Here is an 18,722-nt window from a genome sequence, read left to right as displayed (position 1 = left end):
GTGTGTGGAAAGTAAAGCTTGAATGCATGTGGCGATCCAGGGGAGAGGAACATTGGAAGGAGAGTTCAAAACCCTGGAGGTGGGCCCTTGTGGAAGGCACCTGAGAGAAAGCATCGTTGGAGAGAAGATTCTGAAGCAAGTTCTTTGAGAGTGGAGATTGAAAACCCTCATGTGAAAGGTGAAGTTCAGTGAGGCCGGTTGGCTCATTTGACAAGAGCCTGGGGAGGGATTTGATGAGAGATCCATTGTATCTCTTTGGAGTGGCATCTGTCACTTGGTTTCAGAGTGTGGTTTGTCTGACCACAGGTCGCCTATTGGTTTACATGGACTATGTACTTACTGCGAACATGAGAGTATAAGATAGCTTTTGTAACTTGTGTTATCCTTACAAATCTGTATACATCTGTAAAGGTACAGGTGTGGATGAAGGAGTATTGTAATATAGTTAATCTTTTCTTGTTTAATAAAGGTTTTATTCTTTTGTTAGAAGTTCATCAGCTGACTTCTATGACTCTTCAGTAGCCACTCTCCATGGATCTACCAAGTCGGGTTTCACCCTGCAATCTGACTTGTCCAGTAGTAACATCAGCTGGGATCATAACAGCTACTAAAATCATCTCAATGATATTCAGATGATTGAGTAGAGGGGCTTTCAAGGGGATACTGGGAGGTTCGCCTTGGTGTGGCATAGAGAAGAGAGTTTGTTGAATAGCCAGGAGGAGTTTTGGACTTTATCTACAAGGCTACATACTTGCTAAGAGTATGCCATAACATATGTATATGGCATGGGGTTTTTGGTTGTGTTAGTTGATTATTGGGGAAAATACCTTTTCTGTAGCTTGATACATTAGTTGGTATAAAATTATGTTTAGCATGTGTTGATTTTAATTTGCTTGTTAAAGTAAAAGCCTTAAAAGGTGAAATCTTATTGTGTGATTCTTTTCATCAGTCACTGGGAAATTCATATATCTTTTCTGAAAGTTATCAGTCTTTATGGGCTTGTAACAATGTGAACCTGTTCCTTTTCCTTTCAGACATTTCCACCATTTTCTAATTTTATCTTCAGATTTACACAATTTGTGTTTCTTTTTTTTGGGTCAAATTTATGATATGGCATTCCACATGCAGAATTCAGGAGTGGATGTCGGGAATTAAATCTGAGATTAACAATCCATGAGATTAAATATAAATTGAATGGCTGGAGTTTTGAATTATTATCCTTTCAAGTATTGAAATTAACAAGTATATTTCTTCACATTCAAACTGGAAATTAAAAGTTATTTTCTGGCACACACAGGAAAGGTTGACATAGCTTTAACAATCCACCAGATGGTGCTAAATACTTTCATGGCTGAAGATCAGTAGTGTTGTGGTAACATCATTGGTTTAGTAATCCAGAGACCTAAGATAATACTCTGGGGATGTGGGTTCAAATCCCACCATGGCAGCTGGTGGAATTTAAATTTGGTTAATGATATCTGGAATTAATACCAGGAAGCAATTAACATAAAAACTCATCTGGTTCACTAATGCCATTCAGGGAAGTAAATCAGCTTACCTGTGTGATGGGTGATTCTAGGCCCCCAACAATGTGGTTGACTCTGAAATAGTCTCAATTGCATTAAACTGCAACAGAAAAGTGTTGTGATATGGCAGGTGGTATTTGCCAAGCTGGCCAACTCCAAAAGGGAAACTTAGTCAGGCCATCACTGCAATTTGTATTTATTACAAGAAGACTTGTGTGCTGAAGTCAGAAGTAAAGACTTCACTACCACTTTTGGAAATTTTAAATTAAAACATTTATTAACAAAAGTAGAGAAAATGTAAATGCATAAGATTGCAGTTACACTGTTAAATTTAGTTTTATAACATTTCCCAAAAGATTTTGATTTAGCTAGACTCACAAATAAACACCCTTTTTCTGGCAACAGTCCCCATAGACTCTTAATTTATAAAACATCCAGTAATATTACTGCAAGATGTCCACTGTTGCTATAAGGGATGTATTTTATAAGCTTCTTTCTCCCTCTCACTTGACAATGGAAACCAAGGCTTGTAACAAAGCTTTGCTTTCTGGTATAACCAGACACTTCTCTGTGGTGGCTAGAAGCTGCTTCCTTCAAAAGACTGTGCTCACATAGCACACTCTTGAAGACCACATGGCCATACACCTCATACATATTTCAATCTTTCCTTAAGTACATTTTTCCCTTTCATCTTTAAAGCCATTGTTTTTAACTGTCTTTTGAAAGTTACCTTGCCCAGAATCTAAAATCTTTCATGCTGTCATTATGGCCACCACTTTCAGGAAAAATAAACTGAATAACTTTGCTTTATTTATTTATGTTCTTTGCCAGTTGTAAAACTTCCTTTTATCTCCCTTTTTGAAATTCAATAACTAAAAATTCAACTCCTTATATATCTCTTAATGTAAATTCCTATACTTTTGTATCTGCTTGTATCCCATCTTAGCTTGTTCATTTCCACTTCAAAACGCCTGCTTTTACGCCTAATTCCTTTGATGTTTTAAACCTTGCAGTCTGACTGTCTTCAGTTCAATTAAATTAGTACCCTCCAAACACAGACACACAACTCCAAATGAGCCTGCTCCACAGTATCCCACAGTAATACTGGAAAAAACAATATTCTCTTTACAAAAGTCAATAATGATGGATCACCTGGCATTGACGTAGGCACCAGAAATGACAACAGCAAACCCAGCCCTGTCCCCCCTGCAAATTCCTCCTTAATAATTTCTGGGGGCTTGTGCCAAAATTGGGAAAGCTGTCCCAGAGCCTAGTCAAGCAACAATCTGACATGTTCATACTTACACAATCATACCTTGCAGATAATGTTCCTGACACCACCACCACCATCCCTGGGTAGGTCTGGTCCTACTGATAGGACAGTCCCACCAGAGGTGGTGGCACAATAATATACAGTCTGGAAGGAGATGCTCTGGGAGTTCTCAGCATTGACCCTGGACCCCATGATGTATCATAGCATCTGGCCAAACATTGGCAAGGGAAATTCCTGCTGATTAACACCTACTGCCCCTCAGCTGATGAATCAGTACTCCTCCATGTTGAACTTGGAGGAAACACTGAGTTTGGCAAGGGCACAGAATGTACTCGGGGTGGGGGACAAGCAAAACTGGAATCAATGGGAATCGGGGAAAAACTCTCCACTGGTTGGAGTCATACCCAGAACAAAGGAAGATGGTTGTGGTTTTTGGAGGTCACTCATTTCAGCTTCAGGACATCACTGCAGGAGTTCATCAGGGTAATGTCATCGGCCCAACCATCTTCAGCTGCTTCATTCATGACCTTCCTTCCAACATAAGGTCAGAAGTGGGGATGTTCGCTGATGATTGCACAATGTTCAGCACCATTTGCGACTCCTCAGGCACTGAAGCAGTCCAAGTCCACAAATGCAGCAAGACCTGGACAATATCCAGGCTTGGGCTTACAAGTGGCAAGTGACATTAGCGCCACACAAGTGCCAGGCAATTACCATCTCCAACAAGAGAGAATCCAACCATCGCCTCTTGATGTTCAATAGCATTACCATCACTGAATCCCCCACCATCAACATCCTGGGGGTTACCATTGGCTAGAAAATGAACTGGACTAGCCATATAAATAACGTGGCTACAAGAGCAGGTTAGAGGCTCGGAATAGTGCAACGTGTAACTCAACTCTTGACTCCCCACCATCTACAAGGCACAAGTCAGGAGTGAGATGGAACACTCTCCACTTGATGAGTGCAGCTCCCACAACATTCAAGAAGCTCGACACCGTCCAGGAAAAAGCAGCCCGCTTGATTGGCACCACATCCACAAACATTTACTCCGTCCACCATCAATGCACAGTAGCAGCAGTGTGTACCATCTACAAGATACACTGCAGGAACTCACCAAGGCTCCTTCAACAGCACCTTCCAAACCCACGACCTCTACATCTAGAAGGACAAGGGCAGCAGATAGATGGGAACACCACCACCTGGAAGTTCCCCTCCAAGTCACTCACAATCTTGATTTGGAAATATATCGCCGTTCCTTCACTGTTGCTGGGTCAAAATCCTAGAACTCCCTAACAGCACTATGGGTGTACCTACACCACATGGATTGCAGCGGTTCAAGAAGGCATCTCACCACAACCTTCTCAAGGGTAACTAGGGATGGGCAATAAATGCCAGCCAAACCAGCAAAGCCCACATCCCATGAATGAATAAAAAAAAACTTCTATGTCCATCACCAAGAATGGCTAAGTAGCACCACTACTGACTGAACTGGTGAGTTCTAAAGGACGTAGTTGCTAAACTGGGACTGCGTCAGGTGGTGAGGGAACCGAAAAGAGGGAAATACATACTGGACATCATCCTCACCAATCTAGTGGTCGCAGGTGCACCTGTCCATGGTAGTTTCGTTAGGAGTCACCACCGTATAGTCCTTGTGGAGAAGAAGTCCTATCTTTGCATTGAGGATGCCCACCATCGTATTGTGTGCCACTACCACTGTGCTAAATGGGATAGGTTTTGAACAAATCTAGCAACTCAAAACTGGACATCCATGAGGCTCTGTGGGCCATCAGCAGCAGCAGAATTGCATACAATCACAATATGTACCCTCATGGCCCAGCATATCCCCCACTCCACCATTACCACCAAGCCAGGGGATCAACCCTGGTTCAATGAAGAGTGCAGGAGGGCATGCCAGGAGCAGCACCAGGCATACCTAAAAATGAAACAAAAACAAAAATTGCTGGAAAAACACAACAAGTCCGACAGCATCTGTGGAGAGAAAGACAGAGACAATGCTTTTGAGTCTACATGACTGGACTCGAAGCTTTGACTCTGTTTTTCTCTTCACAGATGCTGTCGGACCTGCTGAGTTTTTCCAGCAATTTTTGTTCTTGTTTCAGATTTCCAGCATCCGCAGTATTTTGCTTTTATTTTTGCTTATATCTAAAAATGAGGTGTCAACCAGGTGAAGCTACAACACAGGGCTACTTGCATGTTAAACAGCAGAAGCAGCGAGTGATAGACAGGGCTAATAAATCGCACAACCAACGGATTAGATCTAAGCTCTGCCACATCCAGTTGTGAATGGTGGTGGACAATTAAACAACTCACTGGAGGAGGAGGCTCCACAAATATCCCCATCCTCAATGATGGGAGAGCCCAGCACATCAGCACAAAAGGCAAGGCCGAAGCCTTTGCAACCATCTTCAGCCAGAACTGCTGAGTGGATGATCCATCTCGACTTCCTCCGGACGTCCCCAGCGTCACAGATTCCAGTCATCAGCCAATTGATTCACTCCACGTGATATCAAGAAGCAGATGAAGGCATTGGGTACTGCAAAAGCTATGGACCCTGAAAACATTCCGAGAATAGTACTAAATACATTTGGTCCAGAAGAACCGGCACTGCTACAACACTGGTATCTACCTGGCAATGTGGAAAATTGCCAAATTAGACCCTGCACACATAAAGCAGGATAAGTACAACCCGATCAATTACAACCCTATCAGTTGATTCTCGGTCATCAGCAAAGTGATGGGAGGTATTGCGACAGTGCAATCAAGTGGCATCCTTCAGTAATTCAGCGGCAAGCGGTATTATTCAGTAATAACCTGCTCACTGCTGTGCGATTTTGGTTCCGCCAGGGCCACTCAGCTTCTGATTTTATTACAGCTTTGGTTCAGGCATGGGCAAATGAGCTCAACTCAAGAGGTGAAGTGAGAGTGAATGCTCTTGACATCAAGGCCACATTTGACTGAGTGTGGCATCAAGAAGCCCTAGCAAAATTGGAGTCAATGGGAATCAGGGGGAAAATTCTCCACTGGTTGGAGTCATACCTAGCACAAAGTAAAGTAGCTGTGGTTGTTGGGGGTCAGTCATCTCAGTCCCAGGACATCACTGCAGGAGTTTGTCAGGGTTCTGTCCTAGGCCCAACAATCTTTAGCTGCCTCATTACTGACCTTCCCTCCATCATAAGTCCAGAAGTAGGATGTTCGCTCATGATTGCATTATGTTCAGCACCATTTGTGACTGTTCAGATACTGAATTAGTCCAAGGCCATATGCAGCAACAGCTGAACAACATTCAGCCTGGGCTGATAAGTGGCGAGTGACATTTGTGCTACACAAGTGCTAGGCAATGACCATCTCCAAAAAGAGAAAATCTTATGATCTCCCCTTGACATTCAATGGCATTACTGTTGCTGAATTCCCATTTATGACCAGAAACTGAACTGGACTAGCTATATAAGGTCTGTTGGCTACAAGAGCAGCTCAGGGGTTGGGAATTCTATGTTGAGTAACTCACCTCTTGACTCCCCAAAGTCTGTCCACCATCTAAAAGGCACAAACCAGGAGTTTGATGGAATACTCTCCAATTTCTTGGATGAGTGCAGCTCCAACAACACTCAAGAAGCTTTACATCATCCAGGGCAAACCAGCCAGGTTGATTGGCACTCCATCCACTATCTTCAATATTCATTCCCTCCACCATTTCATCGCAGAGTGTCAGCAATGTGCGCCATCTGCAAGCTGCACAGCAACAACTCAGCAAGGCTCCTTCGACAGCACCTTCCTGCAACCTCTACCAAAAGGACAAGGGCAGCAGACTCATGGGAGCATCACCACCTGGAAGTTCCCCTCCAAGCCACACACCATCCTGACTTGGAACTATATTGCTGTTCCTTCACTGTTGCTGGGTCAAAATCCTGAAATTCCTTCCCTCACAGTACTGTGCATGTACTTATACCACATGGACTGCAGGATTCAAGAAGATGGCTCACCACCACCTCCTCAAGGATAATTAGGGATAAATGCTGGCCTAGTTAGAGACGCCCACATTCCATGAACGAATAAATAAAAAAGAGCTGTTTGGAGTTTGTTCAAAAAGGTGCACCTGTCAATTATCTGCAAAATAAAATCAATTGCAATTTACTTCTGGTGATTATCTTGCAATCAAACATAGAGAATTTTTCTTTGTGCTTTAATCAGCATGTGGGGGGAAGGGGAGGGTGTATGACATTTGTGCCTAATTGACCTAATGCTGACCCTGCCACTTTTTCTGAAGTCAGCCAATTTTGAAGAGTCAGGGCAGGCTTGTGGCTTTGTAAATTCAGTGATTCATACATTACCCATTTGGAGGTGGGAAATGGTTAACCGATTTAAACATTTGTGCGCCTTAAAGGATTGAACATCATTACTGAATTAAAAGCAGCATTGCAAGTCATTGCAGAATGCCTGAGAGGCCTGCTGGACTTCAGATCTCCGGGCCTGATTTCCAAATGGGTCAGGACAGATCGGAAGTGGGCAGGTGCACAAATTTGGACCACCAGCCTCCATGTTGACTCCCTGCCACCATCCTGACCCTGAGCCCTTTTCAATAAGGACAGCATGGAATCGAATTGGCTGCTCGCTGATTCCTAGCAGGCAGTTAATTCAGGCCAATCAATGTTAATCACTGGACTTATTAAGTCCCCGTTCCCATGCTAACTGAGATTTTCAGTTGGCAGTGTGTGGCCCACGTTGAACTGCACCTGGCCAACATAGTGGACTCAGGGCAAGGGGTTGGGGGGATTCTGCATGATGATGGATCATGTGAGGGACACCTCCTGAACCACAACGGCTGCTGGGCCAGCACTACAATTTTGGAATATGCCTTTAATGAATTGCAGCATGACATCACTAGAAGGGAAGTGTGTCATGTGAACCAATTGTAGTTTCAGTTTTGCTTTTGAGCAAAGCACAAGACAGACAGCTCTGATGCTGGTGTCTTCAAGCTTTCTGTCCATGTATATATCTGTTCTCATCTGCCTAATCTCAATAAATGAGCCAACAAGATGTTTACCTGATCCTTTACGAATGATTGGTGCCTTTATATCATTATAAAAACATGATAGTGGCCACTGGCCATACTGTGGAGGGGTTGGCCCTCCGATATCAATGCCAGACAGCAATGGCTACATTAAATTACAAAAAAAAACTAACATCTTCTTCAGAGAGTGCCTCTATGTTGAGGCATTCTCTCTCTCTCCATTTGGAATCCATAGCTCCCACCTGAGCCAGTGGAGTTGCCAATGTGTCAGTGCTGGATGGCCTCCTATTCACCATCAAACCTCAGGAGCCCACCCACCATCCTTAATTGGCATTAATTTTCTTGGCCCTTTAAAAATCGGATGGGTATCTCTGGAGCACGCTGTGAGGGATCAAGACCCAGAAGTAAACCAACGGCTGGTTCCAAACTCCAAATTGAAAATCCCAGCCCCCATGTTTTTACAGGTTGCAGTGGAAATGCAGCTGTCAAAATATATCAGAGGAAGGAGCCATTATTTGTAACTGAATTGAGAACTCCTTTAAAACGTATTGACCAGGCACAGTTGAAGAAGGTAATCCAGGGAAGTCAATACCAAATGCACAATAACACAAATTGCACTTCGGAGTTGAAGCAAGTCTAAAGATCTCAGTAAGGAATGTAAGCTACGTAGCTCCAGCCACTTAGGTAACAGTTAACAAGGAGCACTTGATTAGCTTTAAGAAGTCAAACATCATACACTTTCATCATTGGCAGGCTAGGAGGAAGGAAACTTTAGAGAGTTGATTCCACGCTCCTTCATAACCAGTGGGTAACAATATTCACAAGAAGTAAATGGCAAGAAATGGTGGGTGTGCAACCTAGGATTTTTGATCGATTAATTTTTAACGGACAGCATATCAATCTTCTACATCTGAGACTTCCTGCAATGTACTTCATTGCACCTAAGATATTGTGCATGCTGACGCTGGTTTTGATGTGATGGCAATCACAAGAACTGTGTGAATTGATGCACAGGTGACTGGCGAGATGATGGCATCTTTGTGGCAAGAAGTAGGAAGATATAGCCAAGACATTGCATGTGCTGAATTCTTGCATCAGATTGGCATGAATGCAACTGGTGACAGGCTGTCCTTTGAAATTTCTTTTGGCAAATCCAGCTATCCTGGGTGGCTTTCACTTCTGTGGCCTTCATAAGGAGATGTTGCAGTAAGGTGAAACTGTGCAGCATTCAGCACCTCAGAGCCATGATCAAAGGTGTACCCCAGAATTCAAATTGTGCCCTGTGACGACTGTGCTGGGAGTGTGGTCCCTATTATAGCAGGGCTCAGTTTAGTGTCCAAGAAAAAGGAAATGTTTAGGAAAGAGACAAGCTGAAAAGTCCTGGAATCTTATTCTGTAGCCAAAACAGAACCTTACTGCAAAACCTCAAATAATTAAAAGCAAAGCTGTTTACTTTGAACACATTCAATGTATTTTAACTGGAATTTTCTGCAATTTGGGTTGACTCTTTGATGCAGTAGTTATGTAATAGCTCTAACTATTCAGACTTTAGTGTAGATCATGATTTTGTCCCTTAAAAAGTGGATCCTACTGTAATCAGAATAATTTCTGTCACTTGTGTACACGAATACAAAGATGACTAGGCAGGCAGAGATAATTGCTGGATAATCAATGGAACTAAAAATCATATATCCTGCAAAATATATTCTCAGCATCTAAAAGATTGCCTTTGTGTAAATATCAGTATTTAGTTATGTCTTGTTACTGTTTATATTTTTGGTAGGTCACTTCCAATATTCACATCTTGGACACCTGAAAAGCTGACACTGCTTTCCCACAGTTCCCTGCTACGATATTCCAGGTTGGAAATGTGTTTTGCTGCTTTGTTGTGAAAAAAAATACAAAAGCCCCTTTTAAAATCAGCATGAATGTTACTTTGTAATTTATTGGAAAACATGTGTATCGATAGATTGCTAACTTCATAAACAGTTTCACAGCAATGCCATTTTTGGATAAATGAGTAATTAAATGGAATTCCTTGGTTATCCATCCCTCTGTTTTCTTTATTGAGGACAATATTATTTCCTTCTTGGTTTTCCTGCAAAATATGCTGGTCAAAATAAAATTCTTTTATTTTTACCTTCTTCCTGTTTGCCCCCTCCTTTCTGAGGGTAGTGTCACCTGCTGTTGTGAGTCTTGACAGGCATTGTTAACCCTTCAATATTTCACCAACCTGCTTACTCCTGATATGTGACCTTGGACAGTGGGCATTGATATGCTGTTCCACCATAGTGAACTCAGCAAGGCCGGAACCTACCCTCACCAGGCACACACAAGTTCCAACAGGGATTACTGAACAGCACATAATTGCAATTCTTCAATGTTATGGGGTTAATTTTGAAGTTGCATGACTTAAATGGAAATTAAATTTAGGAGATCTGTGTAAAGGAAGTTGAACTGGTATCACCTGTTTTACATCACTGCAAGAGTCAAAATTGACTCCGATGAGTGAAATAATTAATTGCTAGGTAATTTCTGCATGAAAGACAATCAAAGTAAATTTTGGTTTAAAAAAAGCATGTAAATTCTCAGGTGATCAATAGTCATGACTATAAGGCGAAGTGAATGACGCTTTTCTTTCAAATGTTATCACCATTTTTCTTTATGACATTGGGATGCTGAGATAAGACCACTGGCAGCACCAAGTCTCTGGCACATCACCCAAGTTGCTCTCCTTCATCTGTGAATCCAAACAGTGAGTCTCCTGGACAATATTTATCCCTCAACCAACATCTCTGAAACAATGAGCTGGTCATTAAAAATTGCTGTTTGTGGGATGTTTTTGTGCTGAAATTGGCTGCTGTGTTTGCTATATTACAAGAGTGACTACACTTCAAAAATACTATATTGGCTCTAAATTGCTTTGGGCCAACCTCAGGCTATGAAACATGTTTTTTAATTGCAAGTCTGTTGATTTTATTTTCTTACTTTGCCTTAGGATCTGCTGGTGTCAGTTTGTGATCAACAGACTTCAATTTTTAAGTTGGTAAAAATCCTTGGCCTGGTAATGAGAAATACCATAACATTCTCAATATGGAGGGTATATCAGGGCAAAACAAGCATTTTTTTGAACAATTCTCTTTTTTTACCAAAATTATTTGTGGCGACTAAGGAGAATCCTCTTATAGTATCTAACACTCAATCTAAGTGGAGAAAATAAGACATTTTGTTTTGAGTGAGTACCTCATATAAGTGAAGGAGCATGGGCGGAAATTTTAGCTTGGTGGACAGCGCATGCCTGGACTACTCAAGCGTTAAATAAAGCGCGTTGATGTCGACTGAGCATGCCGATGTCAATGCGCACTCTCGCGATATTTCGCTAGGCGAGCGTGCGATGGAGACAGAGGTGCACCAACCATTAATTAAGTGGCCAGTTAAGGCCCTTGAGACCCCAATTGTCTTTACTTTATGCAGCCCAATTGTTAGTCCATCGCATGGGCAAAACGGGCAGGAGGGCAGGCCACAATTTGCAAAACCTCTTCCACGGGCGGGATAAGAGGGGTCGGTGGCCTTATCAAAGTAATTAGTGAGGAGCTCAGGATACCACTTGCTGTTGGTTGCTTCTGTAAACAGGACAGCTTCATTTTGCTTCAGAGCTTCATTCAGATATCTTAGGGGCTTAAGTTCCGGACTCAGCTTTTGTTTTCCAGGCCCCCGGAGAGTTCACATCGCATGGGGCCTTCCAGGTATCAGGGAGCCTTCCCTTAACCTGGGAATGGGGATTGTGATCTCCGCTGGAGGCACCTCCTTTGAGAAGGAAGAGAGGGCTGGGGGGCGGGGGGAGGCCAGGTGTCCCTGATCAGTCACAAGGGGAGCGACTTGTGGGAGGAGAGGCGCACTCACAAGGGCCACAGGGCCAACAAGAAGTCCAAGGCAGAAGGGGCCACAGAAGATGCCATTATCCTGCTGCCAGGGTTTACAGGTGGCGATGCAGTTACTCAATATGTCTGAGATGTAATGACGAAGGAGGGTCCGCCTCTCATGGCAGACATTGACCTCCATTTGTCAGAGGATTGGCCCTGAGATCAGCTCCAACTGTGTGGGTGGACACCCCATACCAGTGGTGCTGAAGGTCACGGTTAGCCTCAACTTCTATTCCTCCGGCTCTTTCCAGAGGTTGGTGGGTGATCTTTGTGGAGTCTCCCAATCAGCTGTCCATTGTTGCATCAAACTGGTGATAGACGCTCTGTTCAGGCGTGCATTGACTTTCCTTCATTACTATACAGATGAGGCCAGCCAGGCAGAGCGAGGCAGAGGCTTTGCAGCAATCGCTGGGTTCCCCCACATCCAGGGTGTAATAGACTGCCCACATGTGGCCATCAAGGCACCAGCGGGTCAGCCGGGTACCTTTGTCAACAGGAAGGGCTTCCACTCCATGAACGTGCAGATAGTGTGTGATCACAGGATGCTGATTCTACAAGTCTGTGCAAGGTACCCAGGCAGCTCCCATGAAGCCTACATCCTGAGACAATCCCAGATGCCGGGACTCTTCAGTGCTCCAGCCCCACTGGATGGATGGCTGCTGGGATATAAGGGCTAGCCCCTCAAAAGGTGGCTCATAACGCCTCTCCGCCACCCAAGAACAAAGGTCGAGCAGCGGTACAATAGGAGCCACGGCGCCACAAGGGCTGTGGTAGAGAGAACCTTAAGACTTCTCAAGAAATGCTTCCGATGCTTGGACCGTTCAGGGGGCGATCTCCAGTACTCCCCGATCATGTGTTGTGGTTGCATGCTGCGCTCTCCACAATCTGGCACTGGAAAGAGGGGGGACGCCGTGGAGGAAGAAAATCTTGATGCAGCTGCACAGGCAACAGATGATGAGTCCAGTAGAGTCTGAGGACGAGCACGGTGAGGAGAACACTGAGGGCAGAGACGCAGACCTGAGTAACCTACAGGGAGGCAGGGACACCCTGGACACTTTGATCCAATGCTCCTTTAGCTAGCCTGCCAAATAAGAACCACCACCACATGCCAGGGCTGCAGGCTCCATACTCGATCCTGCCATGACCTGTTCCTTGGTCAACAACATAAATTATGTGCCTTTGCAATAAAGTTTCAGGAGACACGTGCCCATCATAACATCATGGCCTACCCTACACCAACAGAACAAAAGAAGCAAATGTTGCACAAATTAACAAATTTACTTGTGAATGTTAAAAGTAGCAGAAATGAACATGAACCAGTGTTTTCCATCGCACCATTAAAAAATGAAGAAAAATAGGGGAACCAACTATCACCCGTGATAAGCCCATGTTGTGCTGAAGGTGCTTTACGTTTACGCTTGCGAGTGCTACGTCTAGGTACTCCCCTCTCGCTGGCACCAGCATTGGAGGCAGCCTGCCCACTCTGCTGTCCTGTTGGCCTTGATGACCTTGGTGGGCATCCTCTGGCCTGTGGAGCCTGTGCTGGCCCCGCCTGAGAGAGAGTGGCCAATGCCACGGCTGGCATCTCCCCAGTCGCCGCAGCCTCATCAGATATGACGGTCACTGGGAGAGAGGCAGAAGAGCTGCTGTCATCATCAGAGAGGAGCCCACAGAGATGACAGGGAGCTTGTGCGCCAACGTGAGGTCGCTTTGAGCCTCCTGGCTCACCATTGATGGATGGGCACCTAGCTGGGATACTCCACCTCCCACACTGACACGGACCAGTTGAGGTCATTGCCGGTGTAAGGGCTACAGGTCCGAGTGCATCCGCAGGAACCCCTGATTGAGTCCCTGGAGCAGCCTCTCCATCAGAGTTGCCACTTTCTCCATGGAGGAGGCAGTGTGCTCAGCCATGTGGGTCAACACAGTGGGCATGCTCTGCAGGGACTCCTCCACAACGGACACCATGGCACACATTCCCTTATGTATCTCCGACATATCCTCCTGCACATCCTGCTGCACTTCCAGCATCTGCTGCCTCAGTGACGAGTCCAGAGGCCCATCATCAGCCACTGACTGAGAATGTTCCTTGTCCCCAACAGTCCTCTGACTGCCGGCACCCTGGGGTCTCTCTGCCTTCACCTGCACCTTGAGTAAGTGTGAAGTGCCCTCACCAATGTGCACCGATTGACTACACGGTGATGTTATGCCCACCGAGGTGCTGGTATCTGTGCTGGTGCCAGCTTGACAGAGAGGGTGTGACGCAGGTGAATGGTGAGCATGGCGGTCCTCAGGGATCAGGAATGGGCCTTCAGGCTCCTCATAACAAACTGCTGGTGAGCCTAAAAGGGAGAAGGAGGACATGTCATTAGTTTAAGTCATGAAACTGTCACTGCATGCCTGGCACCTTGATGAGACAGAGATATGCATCACGGTGCCCTCGTCTTTCGATTATCAATGGGGGCTCCAGGCTCACATCGATATAGAGACAACATTGGAATGGTAGCAATAACCAACATTCTCACCTCAGTGCACTGCACCTTTACCCTCCCTCTGGCACCCCAGCCTCACTGCAGCCACTTGACCGAGGTGCATGGAGCCTTTCCAGCTCCAGGGCCTCCTGCTCGTATCAGAAGATGATTTTGAGGTGTGGGGGTCCCCCGCCAGTCCGCGACCTCTGCATTGTTATGGGATGTTTTCTCCTGGAAGGATGGAGGAACATTGATTAGTCCACTCTCTCCCTGCAGCATCATTGCAGCCCAGCCAATTCCACCTGAGGAGCATCTCACAGGGCTCAGCCAATTCATGACCCTGGAGCCACAAGGCACTCAGTCCAAGCAGCCAGAGCTCACCCCCTGGGCCAGTCCCTCCCTCATTGACATTTGGCACACATACTCTAAAACCTCTGAGGTCCATGGGGGATGGGAAGTTCTTAACTGTTCTGCAGAGTGACCTATGCCAACACGGTACTCACCCTTCGCAATCACAGCAGATTGTTGAAGCGCTTATGGCACTGGATCCATGTATGCCTCACCATGTTGTGGCTGCTGACCTGGATGCCACCTTCTTTCAGGCCTTTTTGGTGAGGTGGAGTGGCCTCTTCCTCCCGTCCCTGGGGACAAGGGTTCCTGCCCTCGCTGCCACTTTCTCCAGGAGGGCTGCCAGGCACCCATCCAAAATACACGGGGCCGACTACCCCGCTGACCTGCCCTCCCACCTGTGGTGTCCACCTGCTACGGTCTCCATTGGCAGCACTCCCACGTCCCTCGGTGGCAGCCTTCCAGGGGCTGCATTTGAATCGGCTGCCGGGTTGCTATTGGACTTGGCAGACAACATGCCCCTGCACCCGCCCGCCACCTCGCGCACATCCAAAGCCATATATCAAGTTGGGTGGGCCTTAATTGGCCCGCCCACATAAAATCGCGGAGTGCTGCTGATTGGATTCCTGACCACCCCAGCCTGCCCCCACCGATCCCGCACGCCAAGGGTAAAAGTCTGCCCCATAAAACAGAGTGGGATTTGAGATTGTGATGCGATATTGCGATCTGCAGAACAGTTAAGAGCTTCCCATCCCCCATGGACCTCAGAGGAGTGTGTGTGCCAAATGTCAATGAGGGAGGGACTGGCCCAGGGGGTGAACTCTGGCTGCTTGGACTGAGTGCCTTGTGGCTCCAAGGACATGAATTGGCTGAGCCCTGTGAGATGCTCCTCAGGTGGAATTGGCTGGGCTGCAATGACGCTGCAGGGAGGGAGTGGACTAATCAATTTATCTGGGGGACTCATCTTTCGCAGAGCTGATAATAGAGAAGCAATGGTCCCTAGCAACAATTTTGCTTGTAGGATATTTGATAATTAAGTCTCTATTTTCTGCACAGCTCATGCAATGACATTTCTGGTTTTTGTCACAGGTCAGGAGCAGCAGTCATTCCAGAAAGTTACAGCTCTTCTTTTATAGTGGTTGTCAAATCAGTGAGTATGTTATTTTTTACAATCTTTTAGCATTATATGTTATATAATCGATGATATCACATCAGGCAAAATTATTAGGTTTTGAAGATAACCAAAATTGTTTGATATGTATTGTTTTATCCAGAAAATAAAATATGGCTTTGCCTTTTTAATGACAGTTGTATTTTACTGTATGACACTTTCTGATCAGGGCTCAAGTTTGTTTATATCCATTAAATTAAAGTTTTGCATTAAAAGTTTGAAGTGATGCAACTGTAAGCTGGATCAATGCTCTACCTCAATGTGCAGGGACAAAGATGGATCACAAAAACTGACAATGAATGTCGATCCGATGTTACCCTTTCACCAAGAAAAAAACACCTTTGACTTAATTACATTTCTTAATAGAGGCCACATTGCACATTTGGGGAGACATGTGAGCATTGATGTTGTGATGCCTGATTTTGTGACCCCAACTTTTTGAATCAGGGATAAAAGGGGTTATCCTGTGGTACAGGTTCATCTGTGTTGGCAGCTCATGGAGCGGACTTAACTGAATTTTGTAATAAACCCCCTCCTCCTAATAGGTAGGTTTCTTGCATGAGGAAACATTGCCCTGAGAGCTTGGCCTATGGAACAATTGGCTGGGGAACTCAGATCCAGTGAGGTAACCAGTCTTGAAGGTGCTATTCTGGGGGTGGCAGAAAAGTTTGCTAATTGATCACAATGACAACACTGCTCCCTTTTCTGCTGATGGTTTGTAGGTCCTGCAGGGTTTGCCTCAAGGAAGAATGGCTCAAATTGTGGCTTAAGCCTACCCTCCAGAAAAAGACCTTGTGCCAGCTGAATGAAGGAATGTCACTGAGTCAATACAGTCAATCAGTCAGCTCATATCTGCCTGTAATAGGGAATAGGAGCAGGGGGATGGTAAATATACTTTGCTGCTCTGTATATATTTCTTCTAGGGATTGCCGACTGTGGCACAAACCTAAGGCAGAATTTTCTGTGCCCGATGGCATCAGGCATGTTGGCTGGTATGAGCAGACCATATGGTGAGAAGGCCAAAAATTGGTTTCACAACGTCGTGAAACCAGTTTGCGATCATCCGCTCAGCCCGTCAATGGCGGCACACACTTCCCACCATTAGATGCTGGGAACCTCATTGTAATACACCTACACATCATTATAAGCCCAACCCACCAAAATCATTCCCCACACTGGATCACCCAAGAATGGCGGCGTGATTGCATGCCCACGTGTTTCAGAACATCATATTAAAGGCCTGCACTTGGCAGGCTGCACTTCGAGGAGAACTTGGAGGTGAGTACACAATAACATTGTGCAGCACTTGCGAGGGTCACCTGTTGGACTTCAAAGTTGAGGTGGGGAGGCAGAGGCTGCCCTGCGGTTGAGGCAAGCTTGGGGGTTGGGGGTTGGCGGCAAGGGCTACACTGTGGCTGATGGTGGTGCACAAGCACATGTGGGGTCAATGGGGAGGGAAGCAGCCATACATTAAGGAAATGCTGCATAAAGTGACCATTCCTCTGCAGTTGAGACAGTCCATGCACAGCCACATTGATATAATTGGAGTTGGGCCTCTAGCTTATCTGCCCACTCAAGCAACGCAGAGACCTGAAAGTGCCACCAAGTGTTCCAGAGCTTTTCACCCTTTGGGCACAGACTGTGAACTAATGAGCGTCTTAGTGTACTGCAAAACAGTTGGACAACCAGGCATGCTGTTATAATCTCCTTGCTAAACCTGGCCATGGAGCAGTCACTGGTGGAGGCGCTCACAGCCCCTTGAAATGTCATCATTCAGGTTTGGACCAGTCTCACCCATGATTCAAGCTAACAGTGCAGCCTTGCAGTGCAGGTTAGGGGAATGCCTGCACCTGAACTGGGAGCACAGTATGAAGTCCAGTGGGCAAAGCCACTGCCAATTGGTTGGGCGGAGCAGGGCAGAGGTGGGTGGAGTTTCAGTCAGCAATGCAGCGTACAAAACTCTGGCCATCCAACTGGTGGCCAGCATTCGCCAAGATGTGTTAAGAGGCCTTCGGACTTAAACAAGACAGGTTCTTAGTACACCCATGCTAGCCCACATGTCTCTCTCTTTCATTCTGCAGGAATCATCAGGATCATGGAACCTGGTGAACTAGCTGTATGCCTCGTGGTGAAGATGACGGAGAAGAGAGCGACTGAGGTGCCTGGCTGCGCAGAGGGAGGAACAGCGTCCTCTGGAAGAAGGGGCGGCTGGGGCTCCAACATAAGCTGCTGAAGAGTCACAGCGAGCCATTGCTGGTTGGCATATAGCTAGACCCAGGGTCTATAGATGCCACCTTTCATTCCTGCAGATGAACAAGAACCAGTGTCGCTGAAGACTGCGCATGTCTAGGGAACTGGTTGGTCACATCTGCCACCTGCTGCAGGATTTGGCGCCGCGGGGACATGGAGGGCATCCACTGCCAGTGGCTGTGAAAGTGACCAAGGCACTCAATTTCTACACCAGTGGCTCCTTTCAGGGCCCTACAGGTGACCTCTGTGGGATATCACAAGCATCAACCCACAAATGCATCCATGAGGTCATGGATGCCATCTTTGCAAGGGCACACAGCTTTGTGTAATTCGCCTGGGGCAAAGAGAGCCAGGAAAGGAGAGCAATTGGATTTGCCAGATCTTGGGTTTCTCACAGGTGCAGGGTGCCATCGGCTACACTCCTGTGGCGCTCAGATCTCCATCTACATCAACCACAAGGGGTCCTATTCGCTGAATGTGCAGCTGGTGTGTGAACACCACAAACACAACCTGCAGGTGTGCGCACGATTTCCAGGGACTGTGCGTGATTCCTACATTCTCAGTCAGTCACAGATCCCTGACATCTTCCTGGATCCACAGAAGCTGCAGGGATGGTTCCTCACAGAGGCCTTGGGTGATGACACCCATGGGGCAGCCTCAGACTGCAGCAGAGCGAAGATATAATGAGGCTCATGCTGCAACTTGCAACTTGGTGGAGCAAACCATCG

General features: G+C 46.0%; 1 protein-coding gene across 1 annotated transcript in view; it reads left to right on the top strand.

The window, feature by feature from the left end:
- LOC121284562 (cyclic nucleotide-binding domain-containing protein 2-like) overlaps window positions 1–18,722 on the top strand; it is a 94,705-nt gene that overhangs the window by 62,847 nt on the left and 13,136 nt on the right. Inside the window, exons 9-10 of the mRNA XM_041200041.1 lie at window positions 9,615–9,692; window positions 15,663–15,723. Coding sequence (XP_041055975.1) covers window positions 9,615–9,692; window positions 15,663–15,723 — 139 coding nt within the window. The remainder of the gene's footprint in view (window positions 1–9,614; window positions 9,693–15,662; window positions 15,724–18,722) is intronic.

The sequence above is a fragment of the Carcharodon carcharias genome, chromosome 1, assembly GCF_017639515.1.
Source record: "Carcharodon carcharias isolate sCarCar2 chromosome 1, sCarCar2.pri, whole genome shotgun sequence".
Lineage (NCBI taxonomy): Eukaryota > Metazoa > Chordata > Chondrichthyes > Lamniformes > Lamnidae > Carcharodon > Carcharodon carcharias.
This window is presented reverse-complemented; position numbering and strand designations above follow the sequence as displayed.